Source organism: Carcharodon carcharias, chromosome 14, assembly GCF_017639515.1.
Source record: "Carcharodon carcharias isolate sCarCar2 chromosome 14, sCarCar2.pri, whole genome shotgun sequence".
NCBI classification, from domain to species: Eukaryota; Metazoa; Chordata; class Chondrichthyes; order Lamniformes; family Lamnidae; genus Carcharodon; species Carcharodon carcharias.
This window is the reverse complement of record NC_054480.1, coordinates 70,557,346-70,580,972: the sequence shown is the minus strand read 5'-3', so window position 1 is coordinate 70,580,972 and position 23,627 is coordinate 70,557,346. Positions and strand designations below refer to the sequence as shown.

The following is a 23,627-nucleotide window of genomic DNA, read 5'->3' as shown; positions in this document are numbered from 1 at the left end:
AACTATTCATTTGCTTAGCCACCTCCCCTTATTTGCATCTTTGCTATTCACCATAACTACTACTTAAGGTGAGTCAAACATTTGTTAATCGGAACTTTTAGGGAAAAGTGATCATAGTTTCATAAGGCTTTTAGATTAATGGAAAAGGACAAGGAACAATCTAGAATAAAATTGAAGAAGAACCAATTTTAGTGGATTTGAGACCAGACCTACCACAGGTAAATTGGAATAAAAGGTTGGCATGCAAAACTGTAATGGAACAATAAGCTGCCTTTAAAGAATTGTTGATTCAGTTACATTTCCACAAGGGGTGGGAAGGAAGGACAAACAAAGCCAGAGATCCATGGAAAATAAAAGAATTAGAGTAAGATGAAGCCGATGTCAGGGTTGTTAAGTAAGAACCAGGCTGAATATAGAACATTTAGAGGGGAAGTGAGAGAGGAAATGGAGGCAAAGAGAGTATGAGAAGACACTGGCAGCTAACGTTAAAGATAATCTGAAGATCTTCTACCACACAAGCATATTAATACTAAACGAGTAGTAAGTAGGGGCAGGACCAATTAAGGACCAAAAAGGGAATCTGCACATGGAAGCAGATGGTATGGCTGAGGTACTTATCTTTATTAAGGAAGATGCTACCAGAGTCATAGTGAATAGGCAGGTACTTGAGTTGCTGGATGGGCTAAAATTTGATAAAAAGGAAGCATTCGAAAGGATGGCTGTACTTAAAGTTGATAAGTCACCAGGACTGGATTGGGTGCATTTGAGGTTGCACAGAAATAAGGGTGGAAAACTGCAGAGGGACCTTCCATAATTTTCAAACTTTGTTAAATACGTGGCATGGTACCAGAGGACTGGAGAATTGCAAATGTTACACCCATGTTCATAAAAGGGTTTAAGGATACACTCAGCAACTGCAGGCTAGTCAGTTTAACCCTGATGGTGAGAAAGCTTTTAGAAATGATAATTGGGGACAAAATTAATAGTCGCTTGGACAAATGTGGACTAATTAAGGAAAGTCAAAACAGATTTTGCCGGGCGTGTTCACTTTTTATTCACGTTACCTGTGTGTGTGTGTGTGTGTGTGAGTGTGTAGAGCACAAAACTAAATTAGAAAACCGCTGAACACAGAAGAGTTCCGCCAAACTTTACACAATCCTGACGCAGAAGAGGAGGTGGGATTTTAGAGGCAAAGTTCCGCCCACAAAAATGTTGTGGGATTTCCTACCAACCACTTTCTATAACTTTGTGATATGGAGTCGGGGAAGTGGTCTGTTGACAGCTCTACATGCAGTTTTTTAACACTGTGGCTACATCTGCAGAGTCCAGATAGTGGTTAAGTATATCCTGAAGCAGTGTGCTAGACTTTTCTAATTGATGGTAATGTTTGGCAGTGGGGGAAGGAGGGGGTTTGGGTGTGTGGCAGTTCAAACACTCCGTCCGTTTTGAAATCCTTTGAAGATCCAATGTGACAGTAATCGGGAAGAACGCCCAGCCACCACTATCCCTGCACCTTAGCAGGTGCACCTGGCTCATGTGCTACCCATTGCGAAAGTGGTTAGCTGCTTGGAGTCAGGTACCAGCCTGGCACGTAAAGTGTGTGGTCAGTATAAAGTTCTCGTCTATTTGGGAAAAGAGACCTGTCTTGAAGTTGCTTTGATTTTACTTCCCTGTTGATGGACTGAAAATGGCGGAAATCATTGGATCCGTTACAACAGGCGATCTCAGTTCCCAGGTATGATTTATATTATTTAAACCATTACAAACACATCAAGTTAAAGCTTTTTCTACTGTTTTTTTGTGAAATTAGACAACAGGTTGTAATATTCTGGGTAACTCATTGTCCCCTATCGCTTTTGTTTCTTGCCCTCTTGCTTTTCACCCTTCAGATCAGGCATTAAACCAGGATTCCAGCATAGTTCATGTGGATGTTAAATATCCCATTATTTGAAAAAAAAGCAGGAAATTGGTGGGTGCCTTTCTGTACCCACACCAATAAAAACAGATCAACTTGTCATTCATCTCACTGATGTTTTTGGTAGCTTGTCTACGTTTGCATTTGTAACAACGGTCACTATATTTTAAAGGAATGCATTGCATTTGAAATGTTTAGAGACATGACAAAATGTTATGTAGTGCAAATCTTTTTCTTGATTAGTTGATGGGGATTCTGCCTCTTGCTTTTTATAATATAAAAAAATACTTGCAACATTTTCTTTCTTTGGTGCAATACCTCAATTTCAAAACAGACTGAATATCCCCTCTTAACAAATTCAACTTTAAATGTCTGCAATAAAGAGACTGAAAAAATTTATAGTCTTGTAAATCCTTAATATCAGACTTCTTAGAGAAGAAATTTTTTTTTTTCAATGTTGTCCTTTATTTATGCTTGCTTTGTGTGGTCTAAATTGTTTCCAGTTTGCTGTGCTTCTACATTGGTATGGATTGACTGGGTGAGGACAAGATTGTGCTCTGCTCTGAGCTAATCCTCAAATAGTACACCATGATCCTGTGATCACTGAGCATAGTCCAGATCCTTGAGTTGCCACTCCTCACGCCAAAACACCGAGCAGATTTTCACTTTTGCTGCTGGGTAGAAAATGGGCATTAGCAAGTCAGTTGCAGTTTTACACCAGCTTGTTTCCTGCTCCCCCTGAGTATAAACGGATGGGTTGCAATTTTATACTGTCAAATTTTCGTTCCTGATGGGTGTTAATGGATGGACTCCATTTTACACCTGCCTGACTCGTGCTCCCAGTAGGTGGCTGATACATTTATGGATGAACAGTGGGCAGAGTATGCTCAGTGCCCATGGAACTGTCTCCAACAAAGAGTAAGTATTTTTGATCAAGGACATCTTTGAGCGGTGATTTGATAGAAACATAAAATTCTTTGCGGGGGGGGCTTGACAGGATTTGTTACAGTTCATTGTCTTAAAGGGGCCACTGGCATTGTCTTCTTCTCTGGCTTCCTTCAAGCCTTCCTCAATCCACATCTCAGAATGTTATTCACCCACCTAATTTTTCTTCTTCTGTTTTTTACCCTCAATTTCTCCTTCAATTGTTGCCAGGAGAAGCCTGTCGGGTCTTTGCTTCCAATGTCCATACTTGGCTATCTTTCTCTCCCTAACTGCATTTTTGATTCCTGAATTACATCTCTTGATCTAACCCACTCATTTGTTTCTCTATGCATCCAGCTGATTCTGAGCATCCTCCACCATACGTACATCTCAAAAGCTGTTGTCTTCTCTCATCCTCTTTCTTCAGAGCCCAACTCTTGCATCCACAGAGTGCAACACTCCACATTATTGATTGAACTTTTGACCAAACTGGATTTCATTTTTGAATGTAACTTTGTCGTTTATCATTGAGCAAAGGTACTTGAATTTGTCTATTGCCATTTAGCCATAATGTTGGTCTTTGCCTCGTTTATGTTCAGTCTGAAAGACTTTGTGTCTTTTGACTAGGCCTGCCATTGTCTCTATATCTCCCTTTGTTCTGGCTATGTGTGTGCGGTGTTGTCTGCATACCTGAGATTCCATATGCTACAATCTCCTATAATGCAGCCACACTTCTCTGGTAACTCTTCCTTCACCATCCTCATTATGTTTTCCCCCACCGTGTTAAAGGACATGGGTGACAGAAGACACCTCTGTCTGACTCCCTTCTCAAACTGCAATTGGTTTATGTGCCCATTCCCAACCCTGATGACTCCTGAGCATTTTTGTATAGCTCTTGCATTAGCCACACAAGATGTTTGGATATACCAAAATCTATAACTCTCTTCCATAGAGCATCATGCTGGACAGTGTCAAAAACTTTGGCATAGTCTGTGGATATGAGCCAAAGCTGGGCTTCCTACTTATTTTAACATTTCTCCATGAGATTTTAGAGCACAGCATAGCTTCAGTTGTACCCTTTCTAGGAATGAAGCCAAACTGCTTCTCTGCCACTTCTGTGTTCACACAGAGATCAAACATCATGTCAAGTAGCACTTTAGATACATGATTGATGAGACTTAGGGTACGATGTTAAGGACAATTCTGTGTGACAACTATCTTAGACATTGTGACCATCTCAGATATAGACCATTTGTAAGACCATTCGCCTGTTGCCCATATCTCATCAATAATCTCTCATTGCATCTACTGCTGTTTCACCTACCACTGTTAGTGCTTTTGCTGGTATCTGATCTCGCCCTTCTGCCTTTCCACTCTTGATGTTCTTCGTAGCTTTTCTTATCTTTCAGTACCTCAGATTCTAGTTATTCTTTTAACTTCCAATCTTCATTGTCCATCTTTTCTGGTGGTTCTCCAAACAGTTTCCTGCAGTAATTTTCCTGTCTCAGCCTGATCTTGTCCTTTTCATATAACAAGTCTTCATTCTTGATGCATATTCCTGGGTTTACATACTTCTTTCCAGCTATGACCTTGACTAATTAATATGCTTTGTTAGTTACCATTCTTGAAATCTTCTTCTGCTCTTTTATTTAGTCAGTTGTTTTTATTTTTTATACAGGCTTTCTTCACATAGCATACAATTTGAGGTATTCTTTGCTTTGTACATCATGCCTTTTCTCTATTAGACCTAAACATTTGACAGTCATCCGTAGCTCTTTTACACTTTTTTGTTTCAGGCATAGTTCATCTAATGTAGTCACTAGCATAGTTGACAATGATGGCCATCTCTTTTCTTTGTCCTGCATCTGTTCTTTTACTTTTTTTTTCAAATTCTGTTGGGTTTCTCATAATGAATTCCAGTTTTCCCTTGGGTCTTTTCCTGTTTTTCAGCTGATGACACCAACTCCTTCCTTTGATCTTTGCCTATATAAGTTGATGGTCAGAACTGCAACTGGCACTGAGCAAGGCTTTGAAATCTAGCCCTTCTCTTTTATTTCTTCTTCCGACTATGATGTAATCAATTTGGTTCCTGTGACGTTTACCAGGGGAAATCTATGTATGTGCTAACCTATGATGGAAGCATGTATTCAGGGCTAGCAACTTGTTTTCTTCTAACTAATCAAGGAACATTAACCCCCATTCGTTGGTTATACTAAGTCCATACTTACCACAAGCTCTATGTTGTGCACTTTCCCCCAACTTTGCATTTAAGTCTCTTCTAACTGCCCTCTCTTTGGCATCAGTAGTCTCTTGGATCTTTTGATACACAGCCAAAACTGTGTCATCATCTGACTCAATTGTTGGGAGATAAACCTGTATACTGTTAATAAATTTAGGGTTAGCATCTATTCTTATCATTGACAGGATAGGCACTGAGAAAATGTTTACCTCGGCTAGTGAATCAATAACATGGGGGTCATAGTCTCAGAATAAGGGATCAGCCACTTAGGACTCGTGAGGAGAAATATTTTCACTCAAAGGGTATCCCAGAGGGTTGTGGATGCTCAGTCGTTTAATTTTTTTTTCTTCATTCTTTCATGGAATGTGGGCATCACTGACAATGCCATTTGTTGCCCAGCCCTAATTGCCCTTGAACTGAGTGGCTTGCTAGGCCATTTCAGAAGGCATTTAAGAGTCAACAACATTGCTGTGGCTCTGGAATCACATGTAGGCCAGACCAGGTAAGGATGGCAAATTTCCTTACCTAAAATACATTAATGAACTCGGATGGGTTTTTACCACAATCAACAATGGTTTCATGGTCATCATTACTGAGTCTAGCTTTTCAGTTCCAGATTTATTAGCAAATTCCACCAGCTGCAATGATGGGATTTGAACCCTTGCCCCCAAAACTTTAGCCTGGGCCCCTGGATTACTAGTCCAGTGAAATTATCACTACGCCACCATCTTCCCCCTATATTCAAGACAGAGAGCGATAGATTATTGGGCACTAAGGGATAAGAGGATAATGCGGGAAAGTGGTATTGAAGTAGTAGATCAGCTGATATTGTTGAATGTCAGAGCAAGCTCAAAGGACCAAATGGCCTACTCCAGCTCCTCTTTCTTATGTTCTTGTGTGCCAGGTACTTTTAAGCAGAGAACCAGGTATAGATGTGCCTTTTCCCTGTACCTTTTATTGATGGATGAAAGGAAAATAAAGACTTGTATTTATGTAGGAACTTTCATGATCTGGGGACGCTCTAAGGCTCATTACAACCATTGAAGAACAGTTGAAGTGTAGCCAGTGTCATAATTTTGTGTCAGCTGTGGGCTTAGTTGGCAGCACTCTTGCCTACTGAGTCAGAAGGATGTGGGTTGTGGGTTCAAGTTCCTCTGACTTGAGCACAAAAATGAAGGTTGAGACTGAGCTATCCCTGATCACATGGCCAATATTTCTCTCTCAGTCAACATCAAAGGGACAGATTATCTGATCATTATTACATTGTTGTTTGCAGGAGTTTACTGTGTGCAATTTGGTGTTGCAGTTCCTACATTACAACAATATCCATCGTATAAAAAGTACTTCATTAGCTTTAAAGCACTTTGAGACTCCAGTGGTCATAAATGCATTATATAAATGCAAGATGTTTTTTCTTCAATGGAGGAAACGTGGCAACCAGTTTGAGCACAGCAATCACTCACAAAGAGTAACATGATAATGATCAGGCAATCTGTTTTAGATCGCTCCCTCCGGGACACCCTGGTCCACTCCTCCATCACCCCCTACTCCTCAACCCCCTCCTATGGCACAACCCCTTGCCCACGCAAAAGATGCAACACCTGCCCCTTCACTTCCTCTCTCCTCACCGTCCAAGGACCCAAACACTCCTTTCAAGTGAAGCAGCATTTCACTTGCATTTCCCCCAACTTAGTCTACTGCATTCGTTGCTCCCAATGTGGTCTCCTCTACATTGGAGAGACCAAACGTAAACTGGGCGACCGCTTTGCAGAACACCTGCGGTCTGTCCGCAAGAATGACCCAAACCTCCCTGTCGCTTGCCATTTTAACACTCCACCCTGCTCTCTTGCCCACATGTCTGTCCTTGGCTTGCTGCATTGTTCCAGTGAAGCCCAACGCAAACTGGAGGAACAACACCTCATCTTCCGACTAGGGACTTTACAGCCTTCCGGACTGAATATTGAATTCAACAACTTTAGGTCGTGAGTCCCCTCCCCCATCCCCACCCCCTTTCTGTTTCCCCCTTCTCTTTTTTTTTTTCCCAATAAATTATAAAGATTTTCCTTTTCCCACCTATTTCCATTATATAAAATAAAAAAAAAAAACCCACTAGAGCTATACCTTGAGTGCCCTACCATCCATTCTTAATTAGCACATTCGTTTAGATAATATCACCAACTTTATCTTTAACACCTATGTGTTCTATTGTACTATTGTTGTTGACATCTTTTGATGATCTGCTTCTATCACTGCTTGTTTGTCGCTACAACCACACCAACCCCCTCCACCTCTCTGTCTCTCTATCTCTCCGCCCCCCCACACACACACCTTAAACCAGCTTATATTTCAGCTCTTTCCTGGACTCGAACTCAAGTTCTGTCGAAGGGTCATGAGGACTCGAAACGTCAACTCTTTTCTTCTCCGCCGATGCTGCCAGACCTGCTGAGTTTTTCCAGGTAATTCTGTTTTTGTTTTGGATTTCCAGCATCCGCAGTTTTTTTGTTTTTATCTCTGTGTTTAATTGACTGCCACTGCTCTTCAAGAAATGCCTACCTCCTTGAAGAAGTTCTGTTCCTCTCTGCGACAAGATTTCCGGATTTCTCTGTTGCCTTGTTCACCTTCATTGCTTTCCATTTCTCTCCTAGTGTTTGACAAGGTGTTTACTAAAACCCGCTTTCACAGCCATATCTCCTTTCTCAGTGACTGTCTCCGTCTCCGACTTACCCCACATGGATTTCAACTGAAATTCCACCCCTCATGTTTCGAACCCACCCAGGATTATAGGTATCTCCGGGACATAAAACGTTTCTCGGACTGCTGTTCCCGTCACATTCTGAAATCCACTCTCAGTGCCATGCGCCGCCATATGAACACACTCGACCTCTCCCTCCAGCAGCACCGCCGTACCCTTTTTCAAAGCTGCGCGTGCCCCCAGTTTCATTTTATCCTTCGGCTCATCCGACGCCTCAACAAGAAACTTTTTCTCTTTCTCTCAAGTGCTAAGGAACGCAAGCTCCAACAACTCATCGACACCAACACCCATCTAGGACCCTCCACCCCTGCCTGTCCCTCCGTCCCCACCCCATCTTCCAATCCCAACCCCAGCCGTGTATTCACTATACCCCCTGACCTTCCCCTCTCCGATGCTGAACGTTCAGTGCTCAGCAAAGGACTTAGTTTCATACCCTTACGCCCTCACCTCAATGAATTTCGGGCTCGGCATGATACTGAACTCTTCTTCCGCCGTCTTCGTCTCCGGGCTCACTTCTTTGGGCAGGAGTCCTCTCCCAGTTCAACGGATCCTTTTACCCATCTTCAATATTCTCCCTCCACCTGGACCCCTCCCTCTGGATTCTTACCTTCTCTCGATCTTTTCATTGAGAACTGTCGGCGCGACATTAGTCGTCTCAATTTCTCTGCTCCTCTCACCCATTCTAACCTGTCTCTCTCTGAACTTACTGCACTCCATTCTCTCAGGTCCAACCCTGACATTGTCATCAAACCCGCTGACAAGGGTGGTGCTGTTGTTGTCTGGCGCACTGACCTCTACCACGCGGAGGCTGAGCGTCAACTCGCAGACACTTCCTCCTACCTCTCCCTGGACCATGACCCCACCACTGAACATCAAGCCATTGTTTCCAGGACTGTCACTGACCTCATCTCCTCTGGGGATCTCCCTCCCACAGCTTCCAACCTGATAGTTGCCCAACCTCGGACGGCCCGCTTCTATCTCCTACCCAAAATCCACAAACAGAACTGCCCCGGTAGACCGATCGTCTCAGCTTGCTCCTGCCCCACAGAACTCATTTCTCGTTATCTTGACTCCCTTCTCTCTCCCCTTGTCCAGTCCCTTCCCACCTACATCCGTGATTCCTCTGACACCTTACGTCACATCAACAATTTCCAGTTCCCTGGCCCCTACCGCTTCCTCTTCACCATGGACGTCCAATCCCTCTACACCTCCATCCCCCACCAGGATGGTCTGAGGGCCCTTAGCTTCTTCCTCGAACAGAGGCCCGAACAATCCCCATCCACCACTACTCTCCTCCGTCTGGCTGAACTTGTTCTCACGCTGAACAATTTCTCCTTCAACTCCTCTCACTTCCTCCAAATAAAAGGTGTGGCTATGGGTACCCGCATGGGCCCCAGCTATGCCTGTCTCTTTATGGGGTATGTGGAACATTCCTTGTTGCAGTCCTACTCCGGCCCCCTTCCACAACTCTTTCTCCGGTACATCGATGATTATTTCGGTGCTGCTTCATGCTCTCGTCAGGACTTGGAAAAATTTATTAATTTTGCTTCCAATCTCCACCCCTCCATCATTTTCACGTGGTCCATCTCTGACACTTCCCTTCCCTTCCTTGACCTCTCTGTCTCAATCTCTGGTGATAGACTGTCCACCAATATCCATTACAAACCCACCGACACCCACAGCTATCTCGACTACAGCTCCTCACACCCCACTTCCTGTAAGGACTCCATCCCATTCTCTCAGTTCCTTCGCCTCCGTCGCATCTGTTCCGATGATGCTACATTCAAAAACAGTTCCTCTGACATGTCCTCCTTCTTCCTTAACCGAGGTTTTCCACCCACGGTCGTTGACAGGGCCCTCAACCGTGTCCGGCCCATCTCCCGCGCATCCGCCCTCACTCCTTCTCCTCCCTCCCAGAAACATGATAGGGTCCCCCTTGTCCTCACTTATCACCCCACCAGCCTCCGCATTCAAAGGATCATCCTCCGCCATTTCCGCCAACTCCAGCATGATGCCACTACCAAACACATCTTCCCTTCACCCCCCTTATCGGCATTCCGTAGGGATCGCTCCCTCCGGGACACCCTGGTCCACTCCTCCATCACCCCCTACTCCTCAACCCCCTCCTATGGCACAACCCCTTGCCCACGCAAAAGATGCAACACCTGCCCCTTCACTTCCTCTCTCCTCACCGTCCAAGGACCCAAACACTCCTTTCAAGTGAAGCAGCATTTCACTTGCATTTCCCCCAACTTAGTCTACTGCATTCGTTGCTCCCAATGTGGTCTCCTCTACATTGGAGAGACCAAACGTAAACTGGGCGACCGCTTTGCAGGACACCTGCGGTCTGTCCGCAAGAATGACCCAAACCTCCCTGTCGCTTGCCATTTTAACACTCCACCCTGCTCTCTTGCCCACATGTCTGTCCTTGGCTTGCTGCATTGTTCCAGTGAAGCCCAACGCAAACTGGAGGAACAACACCTCATCTTCCGACTAGGGACTTTACAGCCTTCCGGACTGAATATTGAATTCAACAACTTTAGGTCGTGAGTCCCCTCCCCCATCCCCACCCCCTTTCTGTTTCCCCCTTCTCTTTTTTTTTTCCCAATAAATTATAAAGATTTTCCTTTTCCCACCTATTTCCATTATATAAAATAAAAAAAAAAAAAAAACCCACTAGAGCTATACCTTGAGTGCCCTACCATCCATTCTTAATTAGCACATTCGTTTAGATAATATCACCAACTTTATCTTTAACACCTATGTGTTCTATTGTACTATTGTTGTTGACATCTTTTGATGATCTGCTTCTATCACTGCTTGTTTGTCGCTACAACCACACCAACCCCCTCCACCTCTCTGTCTCTCTATCTCTCCGCCCCCCACACACACACCTTAAACCAGCTTATATTTCAGCTCTTTCCTGGACTCGAACTCAAGTTCTGTCGAAGGGTCATGAGGACTCGAAACGTCAACTCTTTTCTTCTCCGCCGATGCTGCCAGACCTGCTGAGTTTTTCCAGGTAATTCTGTTTTTGTTTTGGATTTCCAGCATCCGCAGTTTTTTTGTTTTTATCTCTGTTTTAGTGTTGTTTGTTGAGGGATAAATGCTGGTTAGCACTCCTTCAGTACTATTGTGGACAACCTGGATTGAGCTAAATGGGGACTTGAACCCACATTTCTTCTGCAACAGGTCTACCAACAGAGGTACTGCCTATATTGATCGTTGGGTTTTTTAATATAACGGGAAAGAGGGATAAAATTACACCTTGAGAGAGTTCCCTTTCAGTTGAGTTTAGGTAGTTGTTAAACCCTGGGTACAATCCAAGCTGCTACTCGTCATTTTTTTATATGTATGTTATCTTCAAGTTAAAAGAAAATCATAAAAAGGAGTCTCCTCTTGTTTTGTTTTATTTTTAAAAATATGTTCCAAATGGATTAAAAGCATGGAAGGGAATGAGCTAGTCATTTAAATAGAACAACTAGATTGTCAAATCCCAAATGTTGTGATAAACTGTAATAGTTTAATTGGGCTTGTAAATTAAGAGTTACTGTGGGTTCAATTTTAGGGCTATATTACCTTTGTGATGGTCCTGTGCAAGGGTTTGGTTAGGATCACCTACACTTCACTAGACAATTATAATAAATAGCAGGAAGGTATGTTGCAATTGCATAAATAAATGAATGAATGAGACCAACTTGCCCTCTGCTGCAGTGACTGTAACGATTTGTATATTTAGGGACTTGGAGCTTCTCCTCAGGCACCTGAGGATTTAAAATGTTATAAGCCCTTGTGTTTGTTGCCTGTAGCAGAGCTGCTGCGAGACTGGAAGCAGTGGGTAGAATCTTACATTATTTTTGAACGGGGTGTCAGGACCATACCTGGGCCTGAGTCGGACACCAATGGTGTCTGAGTCTTGTCCAGTCTTCCTGGAGGGATCAGTTCAGACCCTGAGTGACTTGGGACCCCAAGTTGCAGGGTCCTAATGTCCCCAAATACATGATACAAATGTTTTAAAAGCCTTAGTTGGCATCATCCAGTCACAATTTCCCAGTTTACCTTGCCTTCTCTTCCCTTTTCTCTGCGAAGTGTGGCTGATCAACCAGATATTGCAATTAAAATAATATTGGCAAGGTGAAATGATGTTGATCTGGGTTCTTTTCACCGTCACTTCAACAATGTCAAATTAAGGAGTGACATTTGTGACTGGGGAAAGGAGGATAGCAAAGAAAATTTACTGTTTCACAATACCAGCAAAACTTTTTAGAGCTTGTGAAAAAACAAGCTTTGTCTGCATTTCTGATTGTACAGCTGTGATACTGAGCCCCACACGGTACTGTTGTGTACCCCACAAGTGATAAATCCCTTCAGGATTAATCGTGAACAACAAAAGAAAGAAAGAGATATAAAAAGAGACTTGCATATGTTCTTGTGCCGATCAAACCTCAGGACGTTCCAAAATGTTCATGCAAAGGCACAACTTGAACAGAAGCCCAGATGTGCTGCTAAGAAATTGATTCTATTTATAAATTATACAGTTTAATAATTGCAGCAATAAATTCTGGTTTAGAGAGTTATTCAGTCATGCTTGGCCAAAGGTTGATTTACAGGTAGAACTTGGTGACTGCAAGATTCTGTCATATCAAAGGCAATCTGATAAGATCTCATGCCTTCATAGTTGGGTTATTTTTGTCATTCTAATAGTTTTTCAGTTTCACTGTAAGCTGTTTTACAATATGACTCATGTGCTATTTGTAACTCACCTCTGTCAGTAAATGTGTGAAACTGCACAATATCTGTCTAATCTTACAATCTCCTAGTACTGAATAATATCTGCCTGGGGAAAGGGGGAATTTGAAATTATAGGAATGAGCGCAAACTACAAACTATGAGAGTGAAGCATTCAATATCAGCAAACATTGGTAACAGTAATAACATGCTCATCTTTGAGTCAGAAAGTGAAGAGGTGGGGGCGGTGGGGGGGATGGATTCATACCCCATATAATCCAGGCTGAAACTCAAATGCAGTACTGAGGGAATGCTGCATTATCAGAGGTACTGTCCTATGGGTGATATGTTTAATAAAAGGTGCTGCCTCCCTGTTCATGTGAATGTGTAAAAGTCAATACCATCAAAAATTGATTGTGATATTTTCCCTCATTTGCTGTTTGTATGCAAGCAATGCAACTTTATTTCAAGAATAGTGGGCTGTGAAATACTTGAGAATGGATATTATTTTTTTTTAAATTTTGGGGAATATTGTGTTATTCTGTAAGAAAGCCGGGTGATTTAATTAAGCTGGGCAAGAAGTTGATAGGAGTCAGGCTGTCTGGGTGTTTGGAAGCATGAAAAGGTTAAAGATGTTAAGTTTGAGGTACAAGTAAATAGGTTAGATCTAACATTTGCATTTTTAGATAAATTGGGAGATTGTTGAATTTCAAAGGGGAATCAGAGGTTACAAGGAAAACGTTTGCATTTTGCAGGAGTCCATAGGTAAATAGTTGCGGGGATATTCTATTTTTATTGACCCAAAATCAAAGATGATGGAAACAAGAAAGATCTTATATTTGGAAAGGTTTAAGTTTCAAAAGGGTGTGAGACCAATGGGACTGGGATGAAAGGGGAAAAAATGTATATTAGAGTTACTCTGGATAGCTGTTGAGGCAGAGAGAGAGCTAGAGATAGCTACTGAGCTGGATAGCTGCCGAGCTATTAATCTGGAGGTAGCTGGAGCTGTTTGAGCTGTTGAGAAGTCTTGGGCTGCAGCAAGCAGTTTTATTCTGAAGTGAATTCCGTAGCAAAGTGGAAGAGGGTAAAGATCACGTGGTATACATTTATTGAAGCTACAGCCGTTTGCTTTGTGTGATATTACTGGATTCCATATTTAAATATCTATATGGGAATGTTGCCTGGAAAGTGTTTACTTGTGGGGTTGACCAAGTAGAGTGTTTTGGGGGAATGCTTTGTAAGACTAATCTTAATTATGTAACTAATCTTGTGTGCTTAAGTTTTCTTTTTTTTTGGTTAAAACTTAGACTTTTAATTTTTTTAAAACTCAAAACTGTTACTGGACTTCTTACTTCAGTGATTGGTACATCGTCTTCTCGTTATTAGAATACAAAGTAAAAGGTTCTGGCCTGTAAGCCAAATTTTCCTCTGAGATTTGGTTTGCTCAGCAATTGACATCAGCTGTGGTCATAACATGCTAAATACATGAAAAGTATGGTACATCATCCTCCTCTCAAATACTGGTGGTGTTATCACAAAAAGTTTAGTTTATATCATCCTACACTAAATAGTACCATTTCAATTTAGTTCCAATCAATCACCTTTGATTTCATTTTGTTTCTTTAGTTATTTTCATTTAAAGATCAGTTTAGATGGGTCAATGCTTCTTCCCTCTGTAGCATAAGTGGTTCCCCTTTTAACATAAGACCTTCATATTCAAGTGATAGTTTTCTTAATTTCACAAGTCTGCTTCAATCAACATACCTTTAAGGGTCAGGGCTCTGGTCTTTTTTGTATCAGTAGGACCTCTTTCAGGACAGGGGCCAGGCTTGTTTAAACCTGCTTAGACAAGAGAGCGTCCTTTAAGGAGCAGGAGCTGCTAGGCTTCTTTATTATAGGCTACACAATGTAGGATGCCTTTCTTGTCTGACATGCACCATGTGAAATATATTCTAATTTCGACAACTAATTCTTGGATTCAAGTCCATTCAGTTGGGCTATTTCCCCCTCTCAAAATTTTAATATGCCCTCGCTTTTGGGAGAAGTACTACTTGTAATGAGTTAGGTTTTCCTAATATGACAAGTCCAGGACCCTGTTTGAAACAGAACCCATCGCCATGTGCAACTTTCTTATTTTCTATTCTGATGTCAACAACTTTACATTTATCTACAGTAAAATCCTGAGCCTTTCCAAACTGCATCTCTTATTTGGTCCAGACCTCTTCATTCATGGACCAGAATCCTTTAATCACCTGGCCATGTGAATTGATTTCAACAACAGTTACAAGAAATACCTGTCTCTATTGTGATTTACGAAGAACAGGGGACATGTAATGTGAGAGTGAATTGTGGGCATAATGCAATTGAATGTAATTCCATTCCTTCCATCACAAGTTCAGAAGTGAGGATGTTCATTGATGATTGCACAATGTTCAGCACCATTTGTGACTCCTCAGATATTGAAGCAGAACATGTCCAAATTCAGCAAGACCTGGACAATATCCAGGCTTGGGCTGGCAGGTGGCAAGTAACATTTGCGCCACACAAGTGCCAGGCAATGGCCATCTCCCACAAGAGAGAATCTAACCATTGTCCCTTGACATTCAGTGGTATTACCATTGCTTAATCTCCCACTATCAACATCCTGGGGGTTACCATTGACCAAAAACTGAACTGGACTAGCCATATAAATACAGTGACTACAAGAGCAGGTCAGAGGTTAGGAATCTTGTGGCGAGTAACTCACAGCCTGACTCCTCAAAGCCTGTTCACCATCTACAAGACACAAGGCAAGAGTGTGATGGAATACCCCCACTTGCCTGGATGAGTGCAGCTTCCACAACACTCAAGAAGCTCGACACAATCCAGGACAAAGCAACCTGCTTGATTGGCATCCCTTCCAGAAACTTTCGCTTCCTCCACCACCGACACAGTGGCAGCAGTGTGTGCCATATACAAGATGCACTGCAGAAGCTAATCAAGGCTCCTTAGGCAGCACCTTCCAAACCGCTACAGCCTAGAAGGACAAGGGCAGCAGATGCATGGGAACACCACCACCTGGGAGTTCCCCTCCAAGCCACTCACTACCCTCACTTGAAAATATATCACTGTTCCTTCACTGTTGCTGGGCCAAAATCCTGGAACTCCCTCCCTAACAGCACTGTGGGTATACCTACACCACAGAGACTGCAACGGTTCAAGAAGGCAGCTCACCACCACCTTCTCAAGGGCAGTTAGGGATGGGCAATAAATGTTGAACTAGCCAGCAATGCCCATAATGCGTAAATGAATAAAAAAAACAAATCCAGGTAACATTACAACAATGACTACACTTCAAATGTAATGTCCTGGGATGTCCTGAGACCGTGGGAGCGGAGACAGCCGGACCTGCGAGGGACACCTCTACTTGGGCAGCAGATAAATAGAGGGTGAGGCTCGTGGCCTTCACTCACCTTCTGGGAATGGAGACACCCGGACCTGCGAGGGACACCTCTACTCGGGCAGTGGGCTGAGTTTTTTTTTAAATTCAGGAATGACATCACAGGAAAACTGTAAGTTAATTGGTTGGTGAGAAGCTGCTGTTAGACAGTGTATTTAAATAGCTTAAAACTAGAAAAATGTATCATTTATAAAGAAGTAGCTACTTGGATTTCAGTAAGAAACACTAGCAATAAGGAAGTAAAGTGATGGAAGTATTTTTTATTCATATAGCATCATCTATACCTAGGGGAGATAACAAGTCTGCTGACCTACCCCTACCATATTCTCCTATGTACGCCTTAAGCTATTGATTCATGTTGGGACATAAGTTTGGTACCTTGCACAAGTGCCCGTTGTTTGTTACTGAGTCTAGACCAGATGACTCCAATTCCAAACATGTTATCTTTCACCTATTGCTTTTAAATGGAAGTTAACTTAAGCTGTAGACATCTCAAATTCTTGTGCCATCTCCAGATTTCTATGCCATTATGAATTTGGGTCTGACACAGTGTCCATGGTGACAATTGCTCCCCTAATATGTACGAGCATGGTAATAGGATCTGGACATGTTACAATGAAACTTCCTTGTGATCTCTGTGCCTTATGTCCTTTAATGTTGGATAGAAGTATGCAACTTTTGTTTGACTTGTAAACTGTTTTATTCCACATGAGACAAAATATTCAGAACATTGACTATGGAGACATTAATTTGGTTAAATCCATACAATTTCTTTTTGTATACTGTTGCAATCAAGATTACTAGACCAATCTGGGAAATCTTGATGTAAAAACGTGAACTCTCTCTTCTCTATTCCTCTCTCTGCCTATCTCTCTGTCTATCACTCTTTTGCACACTCTCTCTGTTACCAGTCCTAAGAACGACAGTGGAAGTTGTTTCTGCTGAAACCTTTCTGCTGCCTTCTCTCATTTCCAGTGTCTATGTTGAATTTTAAAAAGCTTTTCTTCAAAGATTAGTGGAGATTAAAGAAATTTGTTAATGTCGAGGTGTTAGATCATTTTTTTTGGGTCATTTTTCACTGGATGTCAGCATCGCTGGCAAGGCCAGCATTTATTGCTCTTGAGAAATTGGTAGTGACCTGCTTTCTTGAGCCACTGCAGTCCTTGTGGTGAATGTTCACTTAGTGTTATTAGGGAGGGAGTTCCAAGAATTTGATCCATGATGTCAGTGAAGGCATGGCGATATATTTCCAAGTCAGGATGGTGTGTGACTCGAAGGGGAACTTGTAGGTAGTTGTGTTGCCATATGCCTGCTAACCTTGTTCTTCTAGGTCAGGCTGTGCAACCTTTTCACGCGGGGTCTGGGGGGGGTGGGTGTGCCACATTTCAATTTTTTTCTCACTCAAGAAGCTGATGAGCTAATTTTGGCAGATAACTTTTGGTACATTAAACATGAATTTTTAAAAAATGCCAAAGCAATAAATTGATAATCTTAAAAACAGAGTAATTAATAAAAATGACCATAAATAAATGCCAAGCAGCAGAGTTAACCCATAAAACTATTTTTGCCTTTTTCCTTAAGAGGCAGAGTTAGAGAGAGACAGACTATGCCCTAGGTCCTGGTCACCAGGGAAGAAGTAGGGACCATTTTAACTAACACTGACCTTGTATTTGCCTCTGATGGCACACACTCCATGCTGGCCTTGGCAGAACTCATATAAATGTGGGGGTCAGAAGCAGTTGGCTTTTTAGCCTGGGTTTTCCTCCTCTCCTCGCCTCCTTTGTGGATAGGTTGTTGGGGAGGGAGGAGGACAGGGCGTGTGTGTGCCCAGCTCACTCCCCAGTCTCAAGGTTCTTGGTCTTACCGACTCACTCACTCACTCACCCACTCACACAGGCTCACTCACACATGCCCAGACTCACTCACTCAGACCTGGACTCACTCACTCACCCAGACTCACTTACCCGGACTCTCTCACTCACTTACCCGGACTCTCTCACTCACTCACATGCGCACCCATCTGGACTCACTCACTCACTCACCCGGCCTCACTCACTCATCCGGACTTTCTCTCTCTCTCTCACCCGGACTTTCTCTCTCTCTCTCACCCGGACTTTCTCTCTCTCTCTCACCCGGACTTTCTCTCTCTCTCTCACCCGGACTTTCTCTCTCTCTCTCACCCGGACTTTCTCGCTCTCTCTCACCCGGACTTTTTCGCTCTCTCTCACCCGGACTTTCTCGCTCTCTCTCACCCGGACTTTCTCGCTCTCTCTCACCCGGACTTTCTCGCTCCCTCTCACCTGGACTTTCTCTCTCTCTCTCACCCGGACTTTCTCTCTCTCTCTCACCCGGACTTTCTCTCTCTCTCTCTCTATCACCCGGACTTTCTCTCTCTCTCTCTCTCTCACCCAGACTTTCTCTCTCTCTCTCTCTCTCTCTATCACCCGGACTTTCTCTCTCTCTTTCTCTCTCTCTCTCTGACCCGGACTTTCTCTCTCTCTCTCTCTCTCTCACCCGGACTTTCTGTCTCTCTTTCTCTCACCCGGACTTTCTCATTCACTCCCTCACACACTCGCTCACAGACTCAGACTCTCACACTTTCACACATAATCACACACAGATGCACTCTCTCACGCAGGCTGGCTCGCTCACACTCTCACACAGGCTCGCTCGCTCACACTCTCACACAGGCTCGCTCGCTCACACTCTCTCTCAGGCTCGCTCGCTCACACTCTCTCTCAGGCTCGCTCGCTTATACTCTCACACAGGCTCGCTCGCTCACACTCTCTCTCAGGCTCGCTCGCTCACACTCTCTCTCAGGCTCGCTCGCTCACACTCTCTCTCAGGCTCGCTCGCTCACACTCTCTCTCAGGCTCGCTCGCTCACACTCTCTTTCAGGCTCGCTCGCTCACACTCTCTCTCAGGCTCGCTCGCTCACACTCTCACACAGGCTTGCTCGCTCACACTCTCTCTCAGGCTCGCTCGCTCACACTCTCTCTCAGGCTCGCTCGCTCACACTTTCTCTCAGGCTCGCTCGCTCACACTTTCTCTCAGGCTCGCTCGCTCACACTCTCTCTCAGGCTCGCTCGCTCACACTCTCTCTCAGGCTCGCTCGCTCACACTCTCTCTCAGGCTCGCTCACTCAATCTGGTCCAGGTTGTGGCCAATGGGCCATGGGTTGGAAAAGCCAGCTCCAGGTGGTAGAGGTCGCAGGTTTGGAAGGTGTTGTTCAAGAATTCTTGGTGGGTTGCTGCAGTGCATCTTGTGGATGTTGTTGAGGTATTGGTTAGCCATGATCTAATTTAATGGGTCAAAGATTGAATGGCGTGCTGATGTTCCCAGCTTCTTATCATATCTTGCGAACTAATAGGCCATTGTTTGAGAACTCTTCAAAAACAATGGCGCAGCCAGCAATTAAATTACCCTCGATTGTCAATGGATTGATAATTCCACAAGGGACGGTCGGCTGACAAGCTACTCTTCAAAACACATTTTAAGATAGCTTGTTGTCCAGGTCGCATTCATGGGGAAAGTGGTCACAGAATCCAAAACCATGACCAATGTAACTTGTACAAAATCAATTAGCTCTAGTGCACACTGTCTCAGAGCAAATTAGAAAGGATAATGTCGGTTATATTTTATCAGCAATTTGAGCTTGTGGTGGCTCTGGTTTCAATGTTGTTTGTAGTAATTATTTGAAATCCATGGACTAGTCTTGCAATAGGAAGCCATTGGGCTGCGTGTGTGTTTTTCTTCCATTAACATTACAGATTCCTGTGTGTAAACTTGTCTTTGAAACAACCTGAGGTTGAAATAAGCAGGGCAATTGCTGCACAGAGGTTGTATCATATGACTACCAGATAGCAGAAGGCAGACTAGATAGATTCTGGTCTTTATTTCACCAATTCCTATGTTCCTATGGTGGAGAAAATTTAGCAAGATAAAGAAAAGTGGAACTTTGTGTATTCAGCTGTTCGTATTAACAAGGGAATCAAAGATTAATCGAGGGTAGGCAGGAATGTGGAGTTGGGGCCACGATCAGATCAGCCATAATCTTTTTGAATGGCGGAGCAAGATCGAGCAGCCAAATGGCCTACTCCTGATTCGTATGTTCGTAATTTTAAGTATTCACAGCACAGAAACAGGCTGTTCAGCCCAACAGGTCAAGGCTGGTGTTTACGCTCCACATGAGCCCCCTCTTAACCATCTCCATTTATCCTCATCACCATATCCTTCTATTCCTTTCGCCCCCATGTGTTTATTTAATTTCCCTTTAAATACATTGCCTTAAGTACTCCTTGTGATAGGGCCTTCCATATTCTAAGCACTCTGGGTAAAGGAGTTTCTTCTGATTTATTAATGACCATCTTATATTTATGGCCCCTAGTTCTAGCCTCATTCGCAAATGGAAACATCTTCTCTACATAGAGCCTATCAAACCCTTGAATAATCTTGATGACTTCGACCAGGTCATCCCTTCACCTCTTTTCTAGATAAGAGCGCCAGTCTGTTCAATAGTTCCTGACAGGTATAACCTCTCAGTTATGGTGTCATTCTAGTAAATGTTTTTTGCAGCTTCTCCTGTGTGTTTATATTCTTTATATAATATGAACACCTGAACTCTTCACACTTTAAAAGTAGTCTAACCAAGCTTCTATGCATAACTTCTCTGCCTTTCAATACTATCCCTTTAGAAAAGTACCCCAGTGCTTGCTTTGTTTTTTTTTAAATGGCCTTGTTAACCTGCACTGCTACGTTTAGTGATCAGTGTATCTCTACCCCTAGATACCTTCATTCCTCTACCTCAGAGGATTCTTATTTTTCAAGGAGTATGTGGTCTCCTTATTCTTCCTACCTTGTACTTATGTATGTTGAAGTTCATTTGCCAATTACATGTTCATTCTGCAAGTTTGTTCATGTCTTTCTGTATTTTGTTGTAGCCTTCCTCTGTATTAATTAACCCCTAATGAGGTGTCATCTGAAAATTTTAAAATTGTACTTCCAATTCCCGAGTCCAAATCATTTATGTAACTTGTGAACAACACTGGTCCCAGCACCGATCCTTATGGAACACCACTTATCAGTTACCTACCTGAGTAACTACTTTCAATCCCACTCTGTTTTATCTTTTGTAGCCAGCTTTCTATCCATTCTCCTACTTGTCTCCTGACTCCACTGATTCTGACATTAGTCATGAGTCTACTATGCAGAATCTTATCAAACGTTTTTTGGAAATCCAAATATATTACATCTACTGCATTACTCTTAACTACCCTTTTCTGTTAGTTAATCAAAGAATTCAATAAGGTTATCAAGCATAAACCTACCTTTTGGAATCCATGCTGACTACTCTTTTTTTATATTTTCAGTCTCTAGTTTTAATTAATTAATTACTTTAATTAAGGATTCCATCATATTTCCTACCACTGACGTTAAACTAACTAGCCTATAGTTCCCTGAGAATGTTCTATCTCTCTTTCTCTATAGAAAAATCACATAAGCTGTCCAGCAGTTCCCTGGCATTATTCCCTTTTCTAATGATTTTATATATATATATATATATATATATAAAATAGTGCATCTGCTATCTCTTCCGCAACTTCCTTTATTATATGCGGATGCAATCCATGCTGACCAGACGTTGTATCCTATTTAGGTTTGATTAGTTTATCAATTATTTCCTCCATTTTTATCTTAAACATTGTTTCAATCTCCTCTTCTAATATCATGTGCACAATATTAATTTCCCTGCTAAATGCTGAGGCAAAGTGTATTTTTGGATATTTCTCCCAATTCAGTATCATTAAGGGAAGGTCATATCTGACTAATGATTGAATTTTTTGAGGCATTAATGAAGAGGATTCAGACTGGCCACAAAATTATAAGTCCTAGGCGAAGTGGCAAATTGGATCCAAAATTGACTCTGATGCAGGAAGCAAAGGATAATATATGGACAATGGGTGTTTTTTGTAATGTTCCAGAGGAGCTTCACAGATTTCAGTACTAGGTCCTTGCTTTTTGAGGTATATATCAATAATTTGGATTTGAATGCAAAGGGTATGATTAAGAAGTTTGCAGATGATACAAAAATTTGCCATGTGGTTGATAATGAAGAAGAAAGCTGTAGACTGCAGGATGGTATCAATGGACTAGACAGGTGGTTGAAACAATAGCAAATGGAGTTCAGAAGTGTGAGATAATGCATTTGGGGAAGGCTAACAAGGAACAGAGGGACTTGGAGTGATGTCCACAGATCCCTGAAGCTGGCTGGAAGGTACACTGGATGCTTGCCTTAATTAGCTATGGCATGGAATGTTAGAGCTGGGAGGTTATGCTGGAACTGCATAAAACACTGGTTAGGCTACAGCTGGAGTACTGCATGCAGTTCTGATCACGGCATCATAGGAAAGATGTGATTGCATGAGAGAATACAGAGGAGATTTATGAGGCTGTTGCATAAACTGGAGAATTTTAGTTATGAGAAAAGATTAGATAGACTAGGGTTATTTTCTTTAGAGGAGGCTGGGGCAGACCTAATTCAATTGTATAAAGCTATAAGGGGTCTAGGAAGGCCCTATTCCCCATGGTTGAGGGGTCCATAAGCAATAGGATGTTTAGAGGGGATTCGAGGAGAAACTTTTTCACTCAGAGTGAACCTGCTGCCTGAAAGGATAGAAGAGGTGGAAACCCTCATAACATTTAATAAGTACTTGGATATGTATTTGAAGTACTGTAACCTATAAGGTTACAGACCTGGAAAGTGAAATTAGGCTGGATGGTTATTTGTTGATTAATGCGGACATAATGGGTCAATTTCTTTGATTCCATGATTGATAATATGTGCACACTGCTTCCTGTGAGTTTGTAGATTATATCGCTGAATTGAGCTGCAGTTTAGAGATATGACAGCGAGTTCCTTTGTATTTATATTTTGAGTGGAATATTTCATGGAAGGCTAGTTATGGACCAAGCTGTACCTATGTTGTGCCTGACAACAACAGCAACAACTTAAATTTATTTAGCACCTTGAATAATGAAACATCCCAAGGCGGTTCACAGGAGCATTACAAACAAAGTACAACACTGAGCCACATAAGGAAATATTAAGTCAGATGACCAAAAGTTTGGTAAAAGAGAGGTAGATTTTAAGGAGTATCTTGAGGTGAAGAAGTTTAGGGAGAGAATTTCAGAACTTGGGGCCTAGGCAACTGAAGGCACAGCCACCAATGGTAATGTGATTAAAAACAGGGAATGTTCAAGGCACCACAATCAGATGAGATATCTGTTGTGGGATTGGAGGAGATTATAGAGATAGGGAGGTGTGAGGCCGTTGAAGGGATTTGAAAACAAAGGTGAGAATTTTAAAATCAAGAGGTTGCTTGGCAGGGAGTCAATGTAAGTCAGCAAGCACAGGGATAATAGACGAACAGGACTTGGTGCAAGTTAAGACGTGGGCATTAGAGCTTTGGATGACCTCAAGTTTACAGAGGGTAGAACGTGAGAGACCAGCTAAGAGTGTTGTGGAATAGTCAAGTCCAGAGGTAACAAAGGCATGAACGAGGGTTTCAGCAGCAGAATTGCTGAGACAGGAGCAATGTTACGGAGGTGAAAATAGGCGGTCTTAGTAATG

General features: G+C 42.6%; 1 protein-coding gene across 1 annotated transcript in view; it reads left to right on the top strand.

Moving 5' to 3' along the window:
* Positions 1-1,393: 1,393 nt before the first annotated feature.
* The window catches only part of LOC121287228 (enhancer of filamentation 1-like), a 317,894-nt gene continuing 295,660 nt past the window's right edge, over positions 1,394-23,627 (top strand). The window contains exon 1 of the mRNA XM_041204916.1: positions 1,394-1,735. Within this exon, the coding sequence (XP_041060850.1) occupies positions 1,688-1,735 (48 nt within the window). The 5' untranslated portion in view covers positions 1,394-1,687. The remainder of the gene's footprint in view (positions 1,736-23,627) is intronic.